The sequence below is a fragment of the Trichoderma evansii genome, assembly GCF_050947405.1.
Source record: "Trichoderma evansii strain SZMC 28006 chromosome Unknown GGI43scaffold_2, whole genome shotgun sequence".
Taxonomy (NCBI): domain Eukaryota; kingdom Fungi; phylum Ascomycota; class Sordariomycetes; order Hypocreales; family Hypocreaceae; genus Trichoderma; species Trichoderma evansii.
In genome coordinates, this window is record NW_028145204.1 from 662,901 (window position 1) to 685,232 (window position 22,332).

The 22,332-nt window shown below is 49.9% G+C and overlaps 8 protein-coding genes and 1 non-coding gene across 9 annotated transcripts; 5 read left to right on the forward strand and 4 right to left on the reverse strand.

The window, feature by feature from the left end:
* The first annotated feature begins 444 nt into the window (after nucleotides 1-444).
* Nucleotides 445-3,148, forward strand: GGI43DRAFT_392799 (uncharacterized protein). Its single transcript, XM_083204596.1, has 3 exons — nucleotides 445-1,652; nucleotides 1,725-2,390; nucleotides 2,444-3,148. The coding sequence occupies exons 1-3, from the start codon at nucleotides 736-738 to the stop codon at nucleotides 2,988-2,990; spliced, it is 2,130 nt and encodes a 709-aa protein (XP_083064754.1). The 5' UTR covers nucleotides 445-735; the 3' UTR covers nucleotides 2,991-3,148.
* A 750-nt stretch (nucleotides 3,149-3,898) lies between these two features.
* Nucleotides 3,899-5,640, forward strand: GGI43DRAFT_144428 (TVP38/TMEM64 family protein). Its single transcript, XM_083199330.1, has 2 exons — nucleotides 3,899-4,886; nucleotides 4,960-5,640. The coding sequence occupies exons 1-2, from the start codon at nucleotides 4,117-4,119 to the stop codon at nucleotides 5,348-5,350; spliced, it is 1,161 nt and encodes a 386-aa protein (XP_083064755.1). The 5' UTR covers nucleotides 3,899-4,116; the 3' UTR covers nucleotides 5,351-5,640.
* On the reverse strand, nucleotides 5,640-8,379 carry GGI43DRAFT_144535 (uncharacterized protein). The gene is made up of 4 exons (XM_083199332.1): nucleotides 8,211-8,379; nucleotides 8,039-8,144; nucleotides 7,603-7,938; nucleotides 5,640-7,282 (listed from the first exon to the last, which is right to left on the reverse strand). Exons 3-4 carry the CDS (start codon nucleotides 7,723-7,725, stop codon nucleotides 5,930-5,932), a joined length of 1,476 nt encoding a protein of 491 aa, XP_083064756.1. The 5' UTR covers nucleotides 7,726-7,938; nucleotides 8,039-8,144; nucleotides 8,211-8,379; the 3' UTR covers nucleotides 5,640-5,929.
* A 24-nt stretch (nucleotides 8,380-8,403) lies between these two features.
* GGI43DRAFT_144480 (Alpha/Beta hydrolase protein) lies at nucleotides 8,404-10,552 on the forward strand. Its single transcript, XM_083199331.1, has 2 exons — nucleotides 8,404-8,689; nucleotides 8,817-10,552. Exon 2 carries the CDS (start codon nucleotides 8,926-8,928, stop codon nucleotides 10,366-10,368), a length of 1,443 nt encoding a protein of 480 aa, XP_083064757.1. The 5' UTR covers nucleotides 8,404-8,689; nucleotides 8,817-8,925; the 3' UTR covers nucleotides 10,369-10,552.
* Nucleotides 10,553-12,374, reverse strand: GGI43DRAFT_144419 (uncharacterized protein). Its single transcript, XM_083199329.1, has 3 exons — nucleotides 12,063-12,374; nucleotides 11,075-11,964; nucleotides 10,553-11,006 (listed from the first exon to the last, which is right to left on the reverse strand). The coding sequence occupies exons 1-3, from the start codon at nucleotides 12,133-12,135 to the stop codon at nucleotides 10,737-10,739; spliced, it is 1,233 nt and encodes a 410-aa protein (XP_083064758.1). The 5' UTR covers nucleotides 12,136-12,374; the 3' UTR covers nucleotides 10,553-10,736.
* A 426-nt stretch (nucleotides 12,375-12,800) lies between these two features.
* GGI43DRAFT_t34 lies at nucleotides 12,801-12,872 on the reverse strand. Its single transcript has one exon. It is a non-coding gene; the product is annotated as a tRNA-Met (tRNA).
* A 201-nt stretch (nucleotides 12,873-13,073) lies between these two features.
* On the reverse strand, nucleotides 13,074-16,063 carry GGI43DRAFT_392813 (snoRNA-binding rRNA-processing protein NOP14). Its single transcript, XM_083204597.1, has 2 exons — nucleotides 15,706-16,063; nucleotides 13,074-15,650 (listed from the first exon to the last, which is right to left on the reverse strand). Exons 1-2 carry the CDS (start codon nucleotides 15,997-15,999, stop codon nucleotides 13,203-13,205), a joined length of 2,742 nt encoding a protein of 913 aa, XP_083064759.1. The 5' UTR covers nucleotides 16,000-16,063; the 3' UTR covers nucleotides 13,074-13,202.
* A 39-nt stretch (nucleotides 16,064-16,102) lies between these two features.
* On the forward strand, nucleotides 16,103-18,041 carry GGI43DRAFT_392815 (uncharacterized protein). The gene is made up of 3 exons (XM_083204598.1): nucleotides 16,103-16,704; nucleotides 16,757-17,504; nucleotides 17,557-18,041. The coding sequence occupies exons 1-2, from the start codon at nucleotides 16,323-16,325 to the stop codon at nucleotides 17,365-17,367; spliced, it is 993 nt and encodes a 330-aa protein (XP_083064760.1). The 5' UTR covers nucleotides 16,103-16,322; the 3' UTR covers nucleotides 17,368-17,504; nucleotides 17,557-18,041.
* Nucleotides 18,042-19,109: 1,068 nt separating this feature from the next.
* GGI43DRAFT_144571 (uncharacterized protein) lies at nucleotides 19,110-22,088 on the forward strand. The gene is made up of 2 exons (XM_083199333.1): nucleotides 19,110-19,723; nucleotides 19,791-22,088. Exons 1-2 carry the CDS (start codon nucleotides 19,287-19,289, stop codon nucleotides 21,856-21,858), a joined length of 2,505 nt encoding a protein of 834 aa, XP_083064761.1. The 5' UTR covers nucleotides 19,110-19,286; the 3' UTR covers nucleotides 21,859-22,088.
* Nucleotides 22,089-22,332: the final 244 nt, after the last annotated feature.

A 22,332-nucleotide genomic window follows, 5' to 3' on the forward strand; every position in this document is an offset into this window, starting at 1 on the left:
TTCACCGGTGCAGGGCCTTCTGGAGGAGGGCAACCTTTCGAAATCACTGTTCGCCCGTCGACGGAGCGAGTGCGGTGCACCTCTGAAACACTCCTCTCAGCACCTCTCTTGAATCCTACACTTCTGAAAGCTGGCGGGGTTTGCGGCGCAATGTAAGCTTTCGTCGTCTGCCTCCTCTCCGCCCTTTCTTCACCGTCGTCCACGCGCGCTCTTGGGTTCTTGTCCTTCCTTGTCCGGCTTTTCTTCGTTTCATCTTTGCTGCCTGTCTACGATATCGTTTGAGTTACCGTCGTCGTCATCGTTATCTTGCCAATAGCTTCCCAAACTGTAAGTGCTTGTGGCACCAGGCCGTGGCTGCTCCCCCTAGCTTGAATCTTAGGTAGCTGGAGAGCTTCATGAAAGCGTCTTTTGCCAAACACAAACTAACGGTACAACTCTACTTAGGCACTCGTTCTTTGTACTCTGCTTACCGCTTGCCTTTGTTGCTTCTCTCTTTTATTTATCCACCACAATTTCCAAAGCTTAAACCATCCACCTCTCTTCTCTTCTTCGTCTACCGTCTTACAACTATCCGACACTTTACGAAATATCATATTGCAATAGATCAAGGCGCAAGCGTTAGACTTTCCCAGTCTTGCCTTTATCTCGATTTCTACGGAATATACCACTCGCCAACTTAGTTCTCGCCTTAACATCTGCGCTGGTCTGCGTTATCAGACCCGACCACCCGCAATCATGGTGTTAGACGAGCACTACGAGATGTGCCTGCCCATCTTGCAGGACCCCGCGCTCGAAGATGAGGATAAAACCGATAAAATAGAAGAGCTATTCAAAAAGGAAACCAACATGGTTGGCTCGTCTCTGGAGAATGCCATCCTCGATGTCATGTGGAGATGGCGTGAATGCGGAGGCACCTCCACGTCACCGCCTCCCATCCGTCAGACCATCCTGCGACGACCATCGCCGGCTTCGTGGAGGGGGGGAACGCCGTTATCAGGCTCGCCTCGCCTGGCTGTCAGTCCCCTCGCGCCGCCCGGCTATATCCCCGCCACCTTTGGCAGGACCAAATCGGTTACAGCCTCTCCCTTCGGCTCGCCTCGAGCCTCGCCTCGGCTGGCTTTTGCGACCCCTGTGATTCCCCATAGTCCAAATCTCAATGCATATGAGTTCGCTAGCGACCCCACCCCCGCCACTGAAATTCTTGGAGAGTACCAGATCGAGAATGTCGACTGGCTCGTCAATGATGATACCATCAGCCTCTCCTCGTCTGTGGGGACTACCAAGAGCCTCAATGCCGCCGCTCCAGAGTTTTCGTCAATGTCCTCGCAGCAAATCGACATGTCTCCTTACGATATGCTCAGGTCAATCCTTGGACATACAAGAACAGACGAAGAGATAGAATCTGCTCTTGCGGCACACAACTATGATTTGAGTGCTACTATTACATCCATGATGGAGATTCAACAAGACGGCGGCGTCCGGCTCGATGAGCCCAAAAATGTCCTCATTGGCAAGTCTATATCTGCAGAGGGACGTCCATCTACCCCAGTGAACCAAAAAGCAGGTGTTATCTGCAAATTCTACATGTCTACTGGACAGTGTCTGCGCGCAGACTGCAGGTTCAGCCACGACCTTAGTAACCACCTTTGCAAGTAAGTCTATTGAGTAACCCCGGTTGTGGCATTTTATTAGTGTAGTATAGCCTGCTAATATCTTCAACTTAGATATTGGGTTATGGGTAACTGCTTGGCCGGCGAGACATGCATCTTCTCGCACGACCCGTCCAAGCTCGTAAGCAAAATGTCTCTGGAAAGCGGCTCTAACACTCCTACTAGGAGTCATAGCAGCTTGATGCTCCAGGATATGAATTCATTTCCCTCTTTACATGGCGATTCAGACCATCATGGAGGCTATTCAGGTAGTCCCAACTTTGCTTCATCGCCAGGAATGCGGTCCCTGCGGGCTGAGAGCCCACGCCCTCGATCACGACCCGGAAGCCGACACCAGCTGAAAGAAAACTATACAGCTGCTCCCGCCCTTGATGACAACGAGGCTTTCCCATCCCTTGGCGCGGCTATCGCAAAGCAAGGGAAGAAGCATCATGGCAAACGTGGCGGCCACGGTCACAAAGAGAACGGCACCCCCAGCTCTTTGGCCGACATCGTCAAGATGAATCCACCTGCATCCCCTAGACTTGATGTGCGCAAGCCTGTTACCAATGGTAACGGCGCCGTCGGCAGAGATGGCGAACATAGCGCTGCAGCTCTGGCGATACCTAGCCCAAAGCATGTTCCCTGGCTTGAAACTGGAGAACGGGCCAACAAAGCATATCTCAAGGCCCGCCAGGAGGCTATTAAACATGGTGGCCTGAGGAATAAGTTTTTACAGAGGTATGTTTTCAATCATAATCATCGTCAGGCTATGTTTCTAACCATACTGCCAGCGCTGCACAAGCATGGAATCGCAACGATGCGCGGGCTGCCAAGGCTCTTAGTCTCCGCGGCCAGAGCGAAAACGACCTGATGAGAAAGGCTCACAGGGAGGCGGCTCGTGAATTATACGAAGAGCGAAACAAGAATCTAGACGCTGTCTCTGAAGTGTACGTCGACCTCCACGGCCTTCATCCAGAAGAGGCTGTAGAGTACCTGGAGAAAGTCCTCCTGGAGAATGAAAAGGGAAACCGGCCTGTTTACGCCATCACCGGCACCGGCCACCACAGCAAGAATGGCAAGGATAAAGTAGGAAAAGCGATCCGAGCATTCTTGAATGAGTGGCGATATGCGTACCGAGAATTCTCCGTACCAGGAGACCGCAACAGCATGGGCGGCATCTTGGGGGTGGACGCCGGCAGCTGGGACAAGTCACTAGCAAGGGATGGAACTGACGAAGAGAAATCTACTGTCGACATTCTCAGCCAAGGCGTTGAGATTGGCGACGGCAAAGTCAGGATGCTGGTCAGGGAGCCTCCCAAGGGTCCTAGCCGCCGGTGACCAAGCGGAGCCTAAAGAAGTAAAAGATCAAAAATGATACAAAAAAAGGCAAAGACTTGAGATTATGTAGCGAAATTAAGCAAAGAGCTCCCCATTGGGGGAGGAGTCGTAATGTTAGGTAGACGCTATCTCAAGACAACTTCAACTATTCTACTCAATGACGCACATAGCCCGTTTGACTGTTGTAAGTGGTGACTTATATGAAGTATATACCAACATTCGTTTGTTAGCTTTTACTGGGCTTTGGAAGATGTCTCCATTTAGTAACAGAGTACACGAATTGGCCGGCATGGATTACAACATCCCTTCAGTCACAAAAATAAGGAGCAAGAGACTCAAGCCATCTAAACGCTACATATACTCCTATATTCGGAGTGCATGAAGCGACAGAAACGTTTCGCAAAGCGAGCTTCTAATTGGGTTCTTAAGGTCTGCGGAGTCTGACGTAAGTTTTAGTGCCTGTGCCTGCCCCGACTGTACCTTTTGTGAGGGCTACGCCTCAGGTACAAGTACCGACCCATACAATATTGGCCCTGAGATACCTTCTTATCAGGCGACACCGCCACGGCGGAGGATGACGAGGATATGGCCTTATCCGAGACATTTCGCCTCCGATAACTCGCAGCTTTCTTTGTCTCCGTGTTTGTGTCGCTGCGTTGGCCGTTTTTGCTTCCCTGCCACGATTTCATTCGTCTTCTTAATCTTTGACTGGACCCATTCTTAATTGATCCTAATTGACTTATCTTTTTAAGCTTGATCTGCACCGACTGCAGACGATTTTTCAAGCTCGTGGGAATATCCCGAGAGTGTCGACATCGACCGAGCGATCCGCCTACAATAACAAATAGGGTTCCGGTCTTTTTTACGAAATAATACAAGCATTGATTGGATACGGAATGGAGTGCTAGTCGTTTGAGAGAACAGCCTTTTTCTCCTCTTCTTTCTTGTTTCGATATTCTTTTCGTCGTATTGTTTAATATCGAGTGCCTTTGCGGATTATACGACTACAGTTCTTGCGACAAACCTGCCTTCTCTCCATCCAGCTGTATCTCCCTCGACTTCTAGGTCAACGACTACCAACTACAACGACGGACATATAAAGAAAAAAAAGGAACAATAAGCAATAATGGCGGGCGGATATCAGGACGCAAGGAGCGACAGCGTCTCTTCTGACTCCTCATCACCCACCACACCTCCTCTTTCCTCCTCAGAAACCCGATTCCCCCATCCACAGCAATGGTCTCGCTCCGGCAGAGACGCAAGCCGTCGTCTGTCAGGCAATGTCTCGCGATCACGGCAGATGTCATCTGATGCGCGGGATTGGATGCACAACCAGTGGGATACGTATCTCAAATGGAGCCAGAAGATGATTGCGACGTTTTGGAAGCTCTCGCCCTTGTACCGCGGCCTGGTTATCCTCGTCATCCTAATCGGCTGGACGTTCATCATCCTCTCCATACTGTACTCGGAGGCCTTCTTCCGATGGCTGGCGACGGTGTCCAAGACCTGGCGCGAGATCCCCGGCGGCTGGCTCATCGCCTTCATGCTCATCTTCGTCACTTCGGTGCCCCCCATCGTGGGCTACTCGACGGCCAATACCATTGCGGGCTTCGTCTACGGGTTCCCCATGGGCTGGCCCATTGCTGCCTCGGCATGCGTTATTGGTAGCTTGGCTGCCTTTATGGCCTGCCGGACGGTGCTGAGCGGCCAGGTCAACAGGCTGATTGGCAACGATCATCGCTTCGTTGCGCTGGGCCAGGTTCTGCGTCGGGATGGAATTCTCTACTTGACGGGCATTAGGTTCTGTCCTTTGCCTTTCAGCTTGAGCAATGGCTTCCTTGCTACCATCCCGAGCATATCGCCTCTGTCTTTTGTTATTTCTACGGCGCTGTCAACGTAAGAGAAACCCCCTTTCTTTCATAAAACTGTGAGCTTTACTTTTACTAACAGATCTCTCAACTTGTTCTAGACCTAAACTTCTCATTCACATCTTCATCGGCAGTCGCCTTGCCATCATCGCCGAACAAGGCGACAAAATGACCACCCACGACAAAATGATCAACTACGCTAGCATGATCATCGGCGGGGCGATCGGCGCAGCTGCCGGCATCATCATCTATCGCCGCACCATGGCCCGTGCCGCGGAGCTCGCCCGCGACGAAGCCGGCATCAACGCCGCCGAGGAGGGCGAGGGCGGCTACGAGGACACGGAAGACACGCTCCTAGATCCCGAGGATGCAGCTCATGCGATGGGCGATGATGATGTTTCCCTATGGGACAACCAGGTGGATGACGGCTGGGGTGATGCGTATGAGGATGATGATGATAATGCGAAAACGACAAAGTTAAATAAAGACTAGACATTATTACGGGCTTGAGGTAAACGTCATGACTGGTTTTTTTTTTTTATGATTTTACTTTAGGATTTATACACGCGGCTGTTGGGATAGAATAAGAATTGTTATCTTTTAGATATGGTGCATTCACAAAGCGTATTTCATGCTAAAGATTTTCATAAAGACAATATAAATGTCAATCAATATGGCTAATAGCTTTCATTCCATTCTATGCTATAGCTTGTTGGAGCAATATCCCGTAATACCCCAAATCCGATAAATCGAAGTCCGCTCGCTATCATGTCGTAATAAAACAAATCCGCAGACTCAGTAAAATCATACGGCGGAAAAGAAAAACTCGCTAAAAGCCAGTTAAAAAAAAAGCCCTGATTCTGTGTAATCTCTCACTATCCTCAAAGAAATGAGAAGAAAGTCATAACGCCACCGCTGTAAAAAGAATATAGAAACTCTAGTAAAACAGAGTAAAATCTTTAAAATAAAACATCATGGTCGCTGAAGCAAATATCCTTCATAAACTTGAAACGTCAAGTAATAGAAAATGGGTTAGAGAAAATGGAACATAAGCTTTAAAAGCCCGTCTCATCAAGTCCGTTGGTTCTGATTCTGGTACTGATTCATGAATTGGATGGCTTGCTCCATTGGATATCCGATAAAAACAGGGCCGGTAAAAATCATCTGAGGGCCATTCAGAGCTTTCGATAACTCTGGGTTGATAAAGGTAGGTTGTGGTATAAAGGTGCGGTTCTCAGGGGTAGCATGATTCTCCTGGGGCTTCGTTGTAGGTGTAAAAGGCATTTGATCTTGGGTATTGGGAACAGTATCTTTCTTAACCTGGACTTCGGGCGAGGACGCAATGTTCAATCCAGCAAAACCAGGCTGCTTCATTGCTGTGTGGTCAAAAGGGCATTTCCCTGCTGGCTTCGCCGGTGTCTCCATGTTCCGTACAGGGCTCGGCATCCGTACAGGGGCAGGAGGCGGCGACATGGGCTCGTCCCTGGGCTGTTTGTATGTTGGCACAGAGATACCCCATGGACGGCTTGGTGATTCCCCAACTCGGACTTCTTTCAGTGGGCGGTCAAAATGGCTTTGCCGGTCTTCGTCGATGTCCACTGGTGGTTCAGCGGGGACCTCTGGGTCTGTGCTTGCGCTAACAGCATGTGCCCAGCTCTCCACTCGGTCGTTTGAATTTTTCGAGGTATTGCTGTGACGGCGTGTGCGCTCCTCGTCTCCGGGCAACATCGGCTTGTGGAGATGGCTTAGGTCTTCAATCATGTTCACAATATTTCCATACTTTGCATCCAGTTTCCTAATCTGCTGCTCGTTACCCTGGTATCTCCGCACACAGATTTCGTGACTTCGAGGAATTTCACTTTTGTGAACTTCAACGTATTGAGCAATCTCCTGTGGAGACTCTAAAAATCGGATAGGGCATTTGCTGGACTGAGGCTCGTTTACGGCGTCTTGCTGAAACGTCTCTTCTTCGCACATGGCAACACAAACAGGGTCTTCAGAGTGATTTGGAGTCAAGTCCGGGCCGGTTTCAGGCTTCGGTTCTTTGTTCCCATTAGCAGCAGCATCCTTAGCAAAGGGGCACTGCAATTTGCCTTTTTTGCCTGTCTTATCTTCAACTGTAAAGTCTTGTTCCAAAGCAGTTGTCGACATGGAGGTTTCTACATGGGAGGGTTGAGACATCGTATCTCTGGAAGATGCTGTGGTTTTACTGGCTTCACCTAGCGAGGCAACCAGTTTGTTCGCAGCGCGGCGTCCGTCACGAATGATGAGGGCAACCTGGGCCTGTGACTGCGGAGTTCGATGCTTAGGAAGAGGCACAGGCAAAGTATCATCGACAGTAGTCTGCGCTGGAAGCTGCAGCTTTGCTATAGTTTCTTCTATTTCTGGTGTAGCTGGCGCATATTTATCGGCCAAATACTGGAACTATTTAGGTAGAGTCGCGTTAGTCACAGAGTACACAAGACAATTTTGACTCAGAATGTGTTTTGGGCCCTTGAACAAGACAATGAAGGAAAAAGGGAAGGACAGTGCAGATCAGTGATAAAAAGGTTGTCAATCTCAGCAGCATTGGCTGCTCTTGATCTAGAGCTAAGATATCTCATCATGTTGCGTGTCCCGAAAGACAGATCCGGGCCAATTTGAATAGGTGCACCGGTAAATGCAAGGGGTATGCATTTGTACAGGGGAGAAGGGAATATGATAAAAAAAAATTCGAGGAAGAAGAGGCTCTTCTGGAAGCTTACCTGTTCATGCGCAAAACGCAGCTTATGCTCCAGTATCGTCTTGCGATCCGACAGAATCTGCACCTCGTCCGCAAGCGCGTTGAATGCGTCCGCTACGGTCTGGGTAAGATGAAAATATGCCATTCCGGATGGCTCAAGTTGTCAAGACTTGGCCACGGCAAGGAGATGAAAAGGCAGAAATCGGGAAAACGGGAAGAAGGGAGAAAAGAGTCGTGCGGCGATGGAGGGAGTTTTAACAGGCAAAAGTGGGGCACGGGCGGGCCGATTCCGGGTGTGCAGAAAGTGCAAGGTCGTGTCAAGATTCGTCAGCGGAGATCTGCCCAAGTATCTTGTACTCTACTGCCTCAAAAACAATTAGCAGCTGCCGGTGTATCGCGATTCGATGGAGTGATGGGCATAGCCTGAAGACGCCTTGGTGAATCTAGTATTACGTCACCTAGATTTCTACCTGCAGGTAGGTAGCGGCATAGCTAGTGCTAGCAGTATACGGGAAGAGTGCCATGCATGTGTTTCTGGCCTCGCTCCGTAATAGCAGGCAGGGCCTAATGGTATAGGCAGGTCAGCAGTCAAGTTCGGGTGCAGGATGCTACGATCCGAGGCCCTCTCACGCTGTAATCATCCGATTCTAGCATGCATGTAGCACCTTATCTGAGTCGGGAGAGACCCATCAGTGGGAGCACCATCGTGATTAATGCGCCTTTCCGGGCTCGTCTAGAGCCAGACTAGGCCCTACGGAATACCACCTACCCAATGGCAGCAGTATCAATATTCAAAATCAGGCGTCAAGTAGCAGTAATTAAGAAAGAGTTCCAGCTTTACTTTAAGCTACACAAATGTCGATCTGCTTGAGCCGCATCAAGCCACACCAGCGGCACAGGCGAGTAGTGCTACGTAGTCCTGCCAATGACATACCTGCGTACCACTAACGCCTATCCCCTCCATACCCCAGGCCCAGCCCCAACTCAGATAATGCTATCAGAGAGCCGAATTGGCAAGTATACCTGGTCTTGATAAGCCATCTTTGTCTCGGGATTTCACAATAGAGTAAAAGCACAAACTTCTCGCCCTTCAGAGGCATTTTAACGCTGTAAGTACCTTTCGCTGCCTCTACATTGCCTTTGGCGGGGTGATCAAGCTGGCTTCATAAGCCCCTCCGCCTTGCATCGGCCATTAATACGTCGAAGCACCGAGCTGAAGCTCACATTATTGTACAGCCGTGCCGTGTAAATATCTGCCCCTCTTCTACTTTATACGAAGCGGAGAAAATTAAATAGAAAACAAATCTTGCGCAGTAGCATCAGCATATAAAACTTGCTCGTCGCCATGGTCCTCCAACGATTCGCCATCCCCGCGGCCAAGCTGCTTCGCAGCAAGAGCCACATCATCCCTGGCCAGCTTCTCGTCACCGAGCACTTCTTCCAAGTGCCCCTGGACTACTCCAATCCGTCTGCTGGCTCCATCACTCTCTTCGGCCGCAGCGCAACCAAGCATGAAACTCCCGTCTTCCCTCCAGACGAGCCTCCCTCTCCCAAGCCATGGCTCGTATTCCTCGAGGGCGGCCCGGGCTTTGGAAACCGAGAGCCTCAAGACCACCCGCTGACCCGGCCGGCAGTGTCTCGCGGCTACCAGGTGCTTTACCTCGACCATCGTGGCGTTGGTTTGAGCACACCAGTCTCCACGGCAATGCTTGCTCGCCTTCCCGGTGGCGATGGACCCAACGCCGTCGACGTCCAAGCCAACTATCTGAAACTCATGCGCCAGGATAACACTGTACGAGATTGCGAATCAGTCCGCAAGCTCCTTACGGATGGCCTACCTGAGCACAAGGCCCGTTGGTCTATTTTCGGACAGTCTTATGGCGGCTTCGTCTCCATCTCGTACCTGTCTCTACACCCTGATGGCCTGCGCGAGGTCTTTCTCACCGGAGGTCTGGCCCCCGTTGGAAAAACCGCTGATCAAGTCTACGAGGCTACTTTCCGGAAAACCATTGAGCGTAATGAGTTGTACTACAAGAAGTTCCCAGAAGACGTTGAGGCTTTGCGCCAGATAGCCACGTATATCGAAAAGGAGGGCGGAAGTCAAGGCGTTCCCATGCCTGGGGGGGGCTTCTTGACAGTGCCTCGTCTACTAACCACCGGTATTGCCCTTGGTTTTCACGGTGGCTTTGATCAGATCCATGCCATACTTCTCCACCTGAAGTCTTCTCTCGATCAGTTAGGCTTCCTCACGCGGGCCGCTCTTACTCCCCTCGAGAGCTTCACATCGTTTGATACCAACCTAATCTACGCTATTCTTCAAGAGGCCCTCTACTGCGATGGACCCGGGAGTGCTTCTAATTGGTCTGCTTACCGTGTAGGCCAGTCTCTCTCCCAGTTCTCCTGGCTCAGTAAGAACAACGACTCCATTACTTCATCTACCTCATCCGACCAGCCGATTCTCTTCTCCGGAGAGATGGTCTTCCCCTTCCACTTCGAAACTTACCCCGAACTGATTCCCCTGCGAGCCGTCGCCGAGCAGCTCGCTAGTGCAACTGACTGGCCGGCTCTGTATGACGTTGATCAGCTGCGTAAGAACGAAGTCCCCGTCTATGCGGCCTCGTTCATCCACGACATGTACGTGGACTATGGCCTTGCCAAGGATACCGCAAATCTGATTCCAGGCGTAAAGACGTTTGAGACGAACGTCATGTACCACAACGCCTTGCGGGCAAAGGCTGAAGAAGTTATACAGAACTTATTTAACCTTAGAGAAGACGTATTGGATTGATTTACAGAGTACTGCTCTCAAGCTACCTCAGGGTTTTGGGATCATGACATGAATAGATAAGAAGGGATAAATGTCACAAATGACCAAGGTTGGAATAATTAAACAGTTAATAATTCTGTAATAGACAGTTGTGGCTTTAAAATCTTGCTCTATTTTTCTTTATTCTTCCTTTGCTCCCCCTTTTCCCTTGGGCTTAAGAAATGTTACCTAACAAGATTCCCATATTCATTCATCCCCCCGTTTCTCCATGATAGTGTAAATAAGTACATAAGTAAACAGAAATACTCATTATCTCATTTCACGTTTAGCAAAAAAGCATAGCTAGAAATGGTCAGCAGACTCTCAGGTCCGCATCCACTTTATTGCCTCTACCTCTTCTTGGTAGACTTGCGCTTAACGGGTTTTCCAGACTTTGCTTTGCTTAGCGAATCTGTGCTCTTGTCCAGGAGCTCAAAGTCCTCGCCAGCAGATTCGGAGCTGGGGGGTGTGTGCTGGGGAACGTCCGAGTCTTCTTCACCCTCTGCGGTCTCGCCTGACGCAGAACCTGACAGATAACGGCCAATTGTTAGCTGGAAGATCCAGGCAGGCACGCGGACCACAGCGGTATCTCTGAAGGTCGGCTGGAGAAGTTCATTCGGCTGTATGATTGATATTAGCATGTGGATACTTGATCTGGCTTGGTTTGATGCATCTTTGTGATACTTACGTCCAAGAGATACTCATTGACGTTGCCCTCTTCGTCCTCTTCCTCCAAAAAGACGTCACCCTGGGAGTCTACCACGAGAATCTTTCCATTCTCGGCGACAACCCTCTTGCGAGCACCAGTAGGGGCGGGCGCTGAAGACGCATCTCGCGACGAACTCTTGGAGCTCGCGCCCTTGCGGCTCTTCTTGGAAGAAGACTTGCTATCCTCTTTCCGAGACTCCTTCTCCTGCATGCGCCTCTCCTTTCTGTTCCTCGGCTGAGGCGCGGCTTCTTCCTCTTCGGCAGGGGGGGCAGGCTCAGGTGCAGGCGCAGCGTCGACTCCGGGAATGCCCGCGGCGCTGCCCCAAGCAGTGTTCCTTGCGAAGGTGACATAGCGTTCAACAAACTCCCTCTGGCGCTTCCAGCTCATGTACAGCGCAAGGTAGTGGATCGCGCCACCGCCCACGATGAACACGCCCACCAGAACTGTTCCCAAGCCAGGTCGGTATCGGTTGTAGTAGTAGTCGGTGCCCTTCCACAGAGGGAAGCCATTGGCGAGGAAGTGGTCGTAGCGGTCGCGGGCAGGGCCTCGGAGGATGTTGGCGATGAGCGAGAGACGGGCCTGGCGCTCCGACGCCTCCTTAATGGCTTTGCGGATCTGCCCCTGGGAAGGGCCCTTGGATGCCGCTGAGTCGGAACCCTCCTTCTTGCTCTTCTTCTTGGCTGCTTGGGCATCGGCGCGAAGTTGCTGCCTCACCTTGTCGGGGTGAAGCGAACGCGACTTCTTGCGGTAGGCCTTGTTGATGTCGTCCAGGGAGGCAGACGCCGCCACGCCGAGGACCTCGTAGAATGTAGCGCCAGTGTCGGCTTCGTGAGCGGCAATCTCGTCGCGAATTCGAAAGATTTCTCGATCTGCACAAATCCAATTCGTCAATTGATTAAACTCCCCACATGCCAGGAACATCAACCAACACGGCCATGATCACGAGCTTCCATTGATTCTTCCATACCTTCTTTACTCCATGCTGCTGATAACGGAGTCAACAGGGATAGAACCCCGACGACCAGATACTCCAACTTCATGATTGCAAGGCCTCGGTTCGCTTACCCTTGCATCTATGAAGCCAAGTTTCTGATAATCGTTTGTTTGGAGCGTTCGCAGAACCTTGAGGGGCGAATGGACGTGATTTTATGTGGGACGGTGAACAAGGCCAGATAGCTTAAACTGCTGCGCCAGAGAGGGTTACGGGGTACGTTCCGTCACGCCTACTGCCCCTGCATACGCGAAGTATTCGTTACATGGATCTGCACGCCATCTTCTTGCTACCCTGAATCTACACTATAGATGTTGGAGTATCGTCGAATACAAAAAAGCTATGAGAAAATACCGCAAAAAGGAAATATTTTGTAATTAAGTCTATTTCAATTATTTCTTTCTAGGATAAGACATAAATGTTGCTTTGAATTGAACTTGTCAGTTGCATTGTTCGTATAAGACAAGCTGAATATGCAAAAGTAAGATTTCGCTTATCGTACATCAGTCACACGAAATGGCAAATGAAAGACAAGAGAGAGGGCGTGAGACAGAATCATGAAAATGTTTTAGAGGAGAACATAGATGTAAGGGAACGAGATAAATAAATAAATTGATAAAAAATCAAAAAGGGACAAAGCGAGCCTCGAAGCTTTTTTGATACATGATGCTCGGAGAAGCAGGAAAAAAAAAAACAGACAAAAAAACAAGTGTGTAGCAATTGCACGTTTCGATCGTGCGACCTCCGGGTTATGAGCCCGGCGCGCTTCCACTGCGCCAAATTGCTTTGTAACTTGTTGAATATCCTGGCCACTAAAATTACTTATATACTTAAGCTAAGCTAAGCACACCAAAACTATAAATCTGCAGCTTCCTACCAGGTCTTTATTGTTCTTTTCACCACTTGCTTTCATTTCCAGCCTCATCACATCAAAAAAAAAAAAAAAAAAAAAAAAAAAAAAAAAAAAAAAAAGTTTTGAGGACTATTAAAATCAGTATAAGACCACTTGACGTACTTATTAACACGAGGCATACGAATAGAAATGTGCAATGATGCATTGAAGTTCGAAATGAATACACTTCATTAAATAGTATATGAATGAAACTATATATACATCTACCTGCGAGAATTTGCCCGCTTCCGTGCTTTTGCCTCTCTCTCGTAATTGTTTGCCTCTCGTCCCTCCTCGTTTTGAATCTCGGCGACGAGTCTCTTGTACTTCTTCTCGTAAGCCTCGTCCTTCGCCTTCTTGATGCGAAGGTTCTCTCTCTGCATAAAGTTGGCGTCTTTCCGCAGCTCTCGCATGGCACCCTTGCGCTCCTTCTTGTGCTCGGCCTTGAGCTTGGCCATTTCGGCCCTTTCCCGGTCGGGATCGTAGTGTTTGTCGGGATCGAATGTGTTCTCAAACTTGGGTATATAGGTCTTGATCGAGAGGGGCTTATGGTGGTGGAGCTCCAGAGGCCGGCGTGACAGCTGCGAGATTCTGGACATTCGCTTTAGCTTCTCTTCTAATCTCTCTGCCTTCTCGCTGGCAGCCGCTGGTAGATGCTCCCGTGATGGCTTGCTGTTGACGTGGCTCAAGACCTCAACAACCTGGCTGAATATCTCCAAAAACGCAGACTTTCCCGTCCATAGATCTGCAGCTGCGTCAAGCACTTGAATGGATGTACTCAACAGAGCAATTTTCAGAGCGTTACCGCCCTCCTGAGAATTCTCAGCAAGGCAATCGGAGAAGTTTAGACGCCTTAGTTCAACCTTCTTTGCCTTTTGGATTCGAGTGCCTACAGAAGGTTCGTGCACTGGGAAGCTACCCAATGATTTTGATAGGGCTGTTGGTGAAAGCGAGCAGATAGTGTTCAGGGCAAAATTAATCACCTCAGGAACGTATCGCTTGGATAGCTGTTGAAACTGCAGACACAAAATGGACAAGTAAGTTCCAATCGCATAATCTGACAACTCCCGAGGCACTTTCTGGCCGATATATCGGCCAATTGTCAACATTGCTGGAGTCACAACCTGATGGAAGTGATCAGACGTTGGGAATATAGTTCCAATGGCTGTGAGCACCGTCAAGTCTGAAGGTAACAGCGCAATGGGGCGAGATTGGCTAATCTCCTCGAGATGCTGGCGAAACTGCTTGGCAATTTCAAGTGGAAACATTTTAGAAAGAGAGTGAATGTGACGAATGAGGCTTTCCAAGACAGAGAAGGGCGGTGATGTCGCCGCATCCCAAGGAAGGGCTATAAAATCCACTAAAGCAACAGAGAAATTTGCTACTCTCCTCTTGTTTTTGCTGTCTAGCTTGGGATGATGTAACGCACGAATTCGTTGGACAATCTTGGGCAAGTTTGCAGGATCGTAATCCTTGGTGATGGATACAAATTCGGTGCATGACTGGGGACAGGAGAATGTAAATGGCAATCCGTTCTCATCGCTCTTCTCCTCCTTGGAAGAGAAGTCTGCTTGGAATACAGGGTTTCTCGCCTCTAATTCGTTTAGGAGCCCTTTGGTGAATTCGTCATCGTCATCTTCATCGCCTCCAGCTTGGTTTCCGGAATCACTATCGTCCTCTTCCTCTTCGTCGAGTTCATCATCGCTTTCCACGAGTTCAAGATCAGATCCGCTGGCTACCAAGTCGTCATCGATGACGAAGTCGTCTTCATCGTCGAAGCCCAATTCGGTTGCCGTTGGCCTAGTTTTGATACCATGTCCCAACCCAAATCCATCATCATCATCTTCGTCTTCATCGTCTTCCTGTCTGCGAGCCGCATTCTCTTTCTTCTTTTCGTCTTCATCTTCGTCGCTATCTGACACTTCTTCTCCCATCATTCGCTTTTGGCGTTTTTCTTCAAGCTTTTTCAGTCGGTTGGATTCTTCTTCTACCTTTTCCTCGTCTGTTTTGGTACGGTTGGACGGTTGCGCCTTCTTATCCTGCGCAAGCTTTTTAACTTGTATATCGAAATTCCTGTCGAAGGCATCACGGTCGACACCTGCTATGGTGGATAGCGGCGCATGTTCCTGATGCTTTCCGCCGTTGAGGCCAGACCATAGTAGTCCTCGGATACTAGAAAGTTCTTTGTCAAGCTCCATCCGAAGGTCATCGTCATCGTCTTTAGCCGCCTGTCGCTCGTATTTGTGGAGTTTTGATTTGGCGATAACCTCTTCCATGACTTCCTTCTTCGTCTTTTTGCGCTCCGGCTCGCCATTCTCGCCCTCCTCCTCTCCAGCTGCGATAATGGCGCGTAGCCGCTTGAGTCGCTTCTCTCGAGTGTCTCCATCGCTGTCCTCGTCATCTTTAAGGTCGTCTTCTTGAAAGTCATCCACCAGTTCCTCCTCTTCACCAAAATCAAGTGACCTTCCCATATGTGTCAAGCCATCCATAGGCTCGTCATCCTCCAAATCAAAGGCGGATTTCTTGTTGTGTGTCTTCAGCTTCTCACGAGCAAATCGTTCCAGCATTTTTTCCTCAGGAGTCATTGTTGGGTCGTTCTCGCCGAATCGTCGATCGAGGATGCCTCCGACCTTATTGCGACGCTGCATATCTACAAGGAGGGTTTGTTTGCGCTGTTTGATGGGGGATTAGAGAAATGCTTTGCGGGCAAGAGGGGAGGCTTTCTACCTTTTCCTCGCTGGCGGCCTTGGCCAGACCAGGTCGCCCCTTGATAGAGGCATTTGAAGTCTTTGGTTTATTGGTGGTTACTTCAAACTTGGGTCCGCGCGCAGCATGCTTGAGGTCGAATGGATTGAATTGCTCTCGAATTCCCTCCAAGACAACACCTCTCTGCAAGCGCTTGTCGTTTCGAGCCTGGTCATTTTGAGCCAACTTTCGTCGTTGCTTCTTGGACTTCTGTGGACCAGTGATTCCTTGATCTCTCAGCGACGCCTTTAGGCGCTTGAGCTGAGAACCGGCCATGGTGAACGGTGTTTGTCTCTATGATCAAATTTTGATCACAGAATTGTCATGCTCTTAAGACGGCCCCATTACAGGGCCTGCTGCTAAATTTTTTGATAATGGCTTATCGATAGTGGCGCCTAGCATCCGCTAGTGGAGGCAAGGACGGCCGCATAGTGGATACCTACCTTCTCTCGGGGTGTGGGAGCCGCTCAAGCTGATCTCATCAAGCATCTCGTCAGGAAGCTTCCCTCACTCAACACTACATAAACAACAGGCTACAGTATACGTATGCCCATATCTCCCATGCGATCCCGCCGGAGAAGGGAGATCCGTGGGACGACATGAGCTGGTCAAGCCGCCTATTGTCGTTTTCACGCGATGAGCGAGTAATCTTAGTGACCATCGGCCTGGCCACGTTTGGCTTGGTTAGCTCGATGATCACAGCTCTCACTTTTATCCGAGACGACAATGAAATTCCGCCGGCGGAGCCCAAGACCCAGTACATCACGCAGGATACGGAAGACTCGCTTCAGCTAGATACGCTAGAAAAGCTCTTGGATCATCCAAATTTTTCAATAAAGGAAATTGCCATCAAGATACTTTGCGATAGGGCGGCCAACGACCCTGAAGTAATAAAGTATATCTGGGTCGGAATCACCAAGGAAAAATATGAAGAGCGCATGAACTCTCTTAGAACTCTAGCCGTATTGACGAGCCAAACCGGTAAGAACACCAAGGGCCGCCATGTTGAACTACGTGCTCATAGTCATTACAGGTAACGAGGGATTGGCAAGACTGCATGATGAGAAAGCGTATTCGGCCTTGGTAAGATGCATGGAGCTGTGCATGGAAAGCACCGACCTTCCGGTTGTTACTGATATTCATTGGGATGAATACTATCTACGTGATATGGGCGAAAGATTCTGTCTCATGTTTCTAACAGAGCTGATCAACAAATACGGGGCTACTATGCTTGTCAAAGCAAAGTTCGTCGAGAAGTGGCTTTCAAAGCAAGATTGGGGAAGCACCGGCGAAGAAAGGCGGCGCAATTTTAAGGACTATACAGACCTTCGAAACAACAGAATAACGGATATTATTAATCGCATCAAGCATTCTCGGCGTGGATTACGAGCATTAGAAAAAGCAGGGTTGATTGACAAAGAAAGCTCTCGGCGGCGAATGAGGGAACTTCCTGACCTTCTCATGGAAGTGGAAGAAGAAATTGCTGGGGAGCAAGCAGGAGAGCAGCAAAGTCGACGAGCCAGGGAACATTCCGCTGAGGAACAAAGACTTCGACGCCAGCATCGTGAGGCTATGGTTTTGAATGACGGAACACGGCCTCTGGGGCGGGAAGACATAATCGAACGCGATGCATCTCCGTCATAGTGGAGGGTATTATTTGCACGGAACAGACCAGTGGAAACAGTTGAAATCTTTCCTCGAAGACTCTGAGAGAAGCCGTGACCAGCAAGATGGCGGTGATGATATAAAGACGAAGGTTGTATGCAAAATACATTTAAATGGTCTGTTCCCATCCAGCTTGATTAGGCATCGGTCGATCTGACTTGGATGCAGCAGGGAAGAGACGCTCAAGGGGTAGATACAAGCACCTAGCCGCCACTCTGCAACTACCCATTACTCAAAAGAGACGTCACAGACGGACATACATAGCTCTAATACCAAGTTTGTTATTTTTCACTACCAATTTGGAAAAATAGAGACTGCCTCGGCTTACACTCTACGCTTATCTATGCTACACCATCTGGCTTAGTAGGTAGCCGGAGGGAAGCTTATGTTTGGTGCGTGATATCATCACATGCGATCTGCTCGCGGACATGATACTCGTGACATGTGATAGGACACCCCCTCTGAATGTATGCACTATGTGAATTAAGAAACTGGTAGATTAAATGGAGGTTTAAGCTTAACAGAAGATACCTGTACCCTTTGCTCATGACCTTTGGCTGGCTGGGTGTATCCTTGCTATAATCGGATTAGAGCTGGAGCTGGACACTTCACAAGCTATTATAGTGCCGTAGAAACAACCATTTTACTCCTAATACTTATGTACTTATGATTAAAAAAAAAAAAAAAAAAAAAAAGTCTCTCGTTAGTAATATGGGTATATTTAATTATAGTAGACTGCACGCAGGAGGAGCGTAATAAACGAGCATCAATCTGGCAATACTCCTTTGGACGAAGCAAAGATTGGCGGGATGGCATAGCCGCCTTAAAGCCTGAAGAGGAGTTTTAAGAGACTTGGTAAGACTCATGCTAGGGAGAAACTTCTCTGGTGTCTCCTGAGATTCGTTTCATTATTATTGCCTCGAGTAAATTCTATTCGCCATCACTCTTTGTCTTGTCATGCTACCCGTATTCCACACCAAGCCCCTTTATCTGCTGACGTACTCATCGATGTGATCTGCGCCATCCAGAGACTCGGCACGAAGGGGGGCTGCTGCCAGCCACCAGTCAACAGTGCCAAAATGCCCAATGACTCCCACTTGCCCCGTATCGAATTTACGGCAAGCAACCCGTTACCAAGGAATAGACATAGTCGTCATGTACTCCGTATTATTTACCCGCTAGACCTGCAGGTGAACTTGGATGCATAGCGCTCGCTACAGGCTGCGCTCTAGGCGGTGCTTCAGGCGGCCCAGTGGCCATCTAGCGGCCATGATAGGCTGGACCAGCTGTAGCCCCCGGCTCTCTGCAATATCGCTCGCAGTATCCAGGTAAACAAACAAATGAGCTGGCGCAGCGTCTTTCCTTTCCATTGGCCTCCTCATTTCGCATTTCTATCTTGTTCTTTCCCTTTCCTTCTTCTCTTCCACATCTTCAAACGAGTGATTTTCCCTGTGCGAAACTTGGCTCCCTTTCTCAGCTCTTCCAGGCTTCACTTTACAGTTTGCGACGTACATTTCCACCTTACCCTTTTCTTCAGCTTTTAATTACGGTAGTCGCTTGATCCCCAGTTTGGCGCCCAGGTACCCGCAACCATCAGCCCGGCAGCTCATTTTGTTCCCTTGTCGCTCGCCTAGCCTACCAAGAGTTGCAGTAATCGCAGCTGGCTGTTGTTCCTGTCAAACTACTGCAGAAGGGAAGTTTAATCGGTGCTAAATCATATTGGACGAGGGGGAGCCCCTTTTGACACACCATCTGCGACCTCAGAGCAGCACCACTTCCGGAACAGGAACCACCGGTACCTGTCCAGGCGTGGGGTACCCTCAGGCCGACCCTCAAGCCGACCGGCACGCCCCGTCCAGATTGCTGCTAATTTTTGCTGGATCCCCAACGCCAGCGCCATGTCCTTTTCCACGACTGCCACTTCCACAGCTGTCAAGCCGGCCAGGTCCAACTTCTCGCGCTCGCTGCGCCGGCCATCCAACGTTTCGTCGACACCCGACCTGGGATCGCTCTACTCTGCCCAGCCGAAGCTGCTGCGCAAGTCATCGCTCGCCGCCCTTACTCCTAGCTCCTTGGCCAGCATCCCCGATGGGAGCGAGAGCTACGCCATCGACTCCGTTCTGAACGAGATTTCCGAAAACACTATTCCCGAGGAAGATCCTGTGACTCCGACCGCCATGGAATTGTCTGTCGGCGACTCTGTCAACGTACCGGGAGGCATGGTCGGTACCGTCCGCTTTGTCGGCACCGTCCAGGGGAAGAAAGGCTCCTTTGTGGGAGTTGAGCTAGATTCGGAATTTGCGGCGAGGGGGAAGAACAACGGCGACGTTGATGGGTAAGAAGAACGATTCGCACCACCACCCGTCGCATCGGGAGTTGACTGCTAACATCTGACTTCACAGCGTCTCCTATTTTTCGACTAACGTCTCTGGCGCCGGTATCTTCGTCCCGGTCGCCAAAGCTCTTCGAAGGCCCTCCGGCGCATCCCCTAAGACGCCCACGCCCAATGCTGCGAGCGGCTTGAAGCTTAGCAAGAGCAATTCAGTTAGCTTAAAATCCCCAACATCAAGCCTGTCCAAGTTAAGCGCCTCGGTTGGGCCTGGCTCTCGAGTTCAAAGCCCCAAAGGCAAAAAGTCACAGCCCTCGCTCCAACGCCCCGAGTCTGAGTCGCCACAACGGAAGTTGGCCATGTCGCCCGGGCCACGGCCGTCCATTTCAGCGCCAGGAATCAAAGCTCCTCCAAGATTCGGCAGCCCGACAAACCGACTTGCACAGAGCGTGCGCGGAACTGCTGGGCACATGGGCGATCCCAACAAGGGCTCGGCGATGGACCGACGACCCAGCTTTGGTGGACCTCGTAGCACATCCTCTCTGGGCCCTGAGCCACTCTTTGACGAAGAACCTAACCCAATTACAATGCCTCCTCTGCCGACAAAGAGCAACACAGGTTTGGGGTCGCTGTCATTGCGACCGCCATCTCGAGCGACCAGCATTAATGACGAGGAGCTCGAGCGATTGCGCTCGCAACTAGAGGATAGAGATCGACAACTCAAAGAACAGGCCGCAACATTAGCAGAAATGGAGAGCAGTCTGACTGAGCTTCAAACGCTAATAGAGCACCCTGATGGGCTAAGGCGAAGCAGCATAGATGATAAAGATGCAACTCAGCTTCGACAAATGCTACGAGAAAAGAATGAAAAAATTGCCATGCTTGCAGCGGAATTCGATGCTCATCGAGCGGATTTCCGGAGTACCATTGACACGCTTGAAATGGCTAGCACAGAAACTGAACGAGTATATGAGAAACGTATAGAAGAGCTTATAGCAGATATCCGTGAGCTTGAGTCGAGAAACTTAGATGTCGACTCTGTAGCGACACAACTGAAACAGCTAGAAGAGCTGGTTCAAGAGCTTGAAGAAGGGCTGGAAGATGCTCGCCGTGGTGAGGCCGAGGCTCGCGGAGAGGCTGAATTTTTGCGAGGGGAGGTTGAGAGAACCCGGTCAGAGCTTCGACGAGAGAAGGAGAAAGTTGTTCCTCATAATATATCGGCCTTGAGTGGCGACTCCGCGTTGCTAGCCAAGGAGCTGGAGCAGAAGGAAGACGAGATTCGAGGACTGAAGGCTATTATCCATTCCCTTAGTCGAGACTCAATTCCTGGTGCCGAGAGCCACGCTCCCAGACCACGACCCGGCTCATTAATTGGCGAAAAAGATGCCATTGAGAACAAGATTGCTCGAGACAACCTAGAGAGACAAGTTGCTGAGCTTCAACATATAATCAAAGAGAAGAATCATAAAGAGGAGGAGTTGCAGCACGAGATTGCGTTCTTGCGCTCAAACGGCATCAACTCCAGTCGTGATTCGGCTCGTGAATCGGTCCGTGATTCGGCCCTCATTCGACGATCATCCGTACGGAACTCTCGAGAAACAGTGAATCCCCCGGTCCAGGCTCAGGAACCAAAATCTCCGGATCTCTCACACCAGCGATCAAGCACCCTCGAGACAATGAACGAGAGCGACACCTATTCGACTGCCACTGAGAGTAGCACTCTTTGGTGCGAGATCTGCGAGACAGGTGGTCATGATATCTTGACTTGCACAAACATGTTTGGCAACGATGCCGCCAAGAGCTCTAAGAACAAGAAAATCGACGAAGAAGAAGAGGAGGATGACGAAGAGGAAGAGGAAGAACGTAGGGCTCAGGCAGAGAGGGACACCACTCACGAGGATCTCAAGCCTCTTACACCCACAGGTGATGATGTTGTTATTCATCACCCTGCCGTGTTGACCCCCGGTATTCCCAAGGAGGAGCCCACATCGGTTCCGGCAGTCAGAATCATTCCCAACCCCATGGAATCAGGGCCCGTGGCTGGCAAGGAGAGTGGCATTCTGGATCCAGAGAAGTGGTGTGCCATCTGCGAGCGGGATGGCCATGATAGCGTCGACTGCCCCTTTGAAGATGCATTCTAAGGCTTTGTCTAACTTGAATGTATGACGGACTTAGCGGACACGATGAACGGCAGACATTTATAGTACGCAGAAGGTATTAACGACTTTGACGTTTCTGTGTTTATGGCTGCATTTGTATTCAAGACATGGCGTTCATCCGTATTGATACCACACCAGCCTCTTCTTTGCTTCCCGGTGCGGGACTGTTATTTTAGAGAGCCTTTAGATACTACCACTAACCTTATGGTTCTTCCTTCTTTTTTTGTAATAATAGCATTGGATTTGTACACTTTCATTTACATTGGTAATAAGTACTACAGTATATACCCTGCATCCGATGCATTAAACTTACCCACTTCTGTCACTGCTACCAGCCATCTATTTTGTGAGAAATTACAGCCCGACCTGCCCACCCCGTCTCCAGACACACCTCCCGAGCACCCAGCAGGCAAGGTGCGTACAGGTAGGTACTGGGTGTCTCTCAAACTGGAGTAC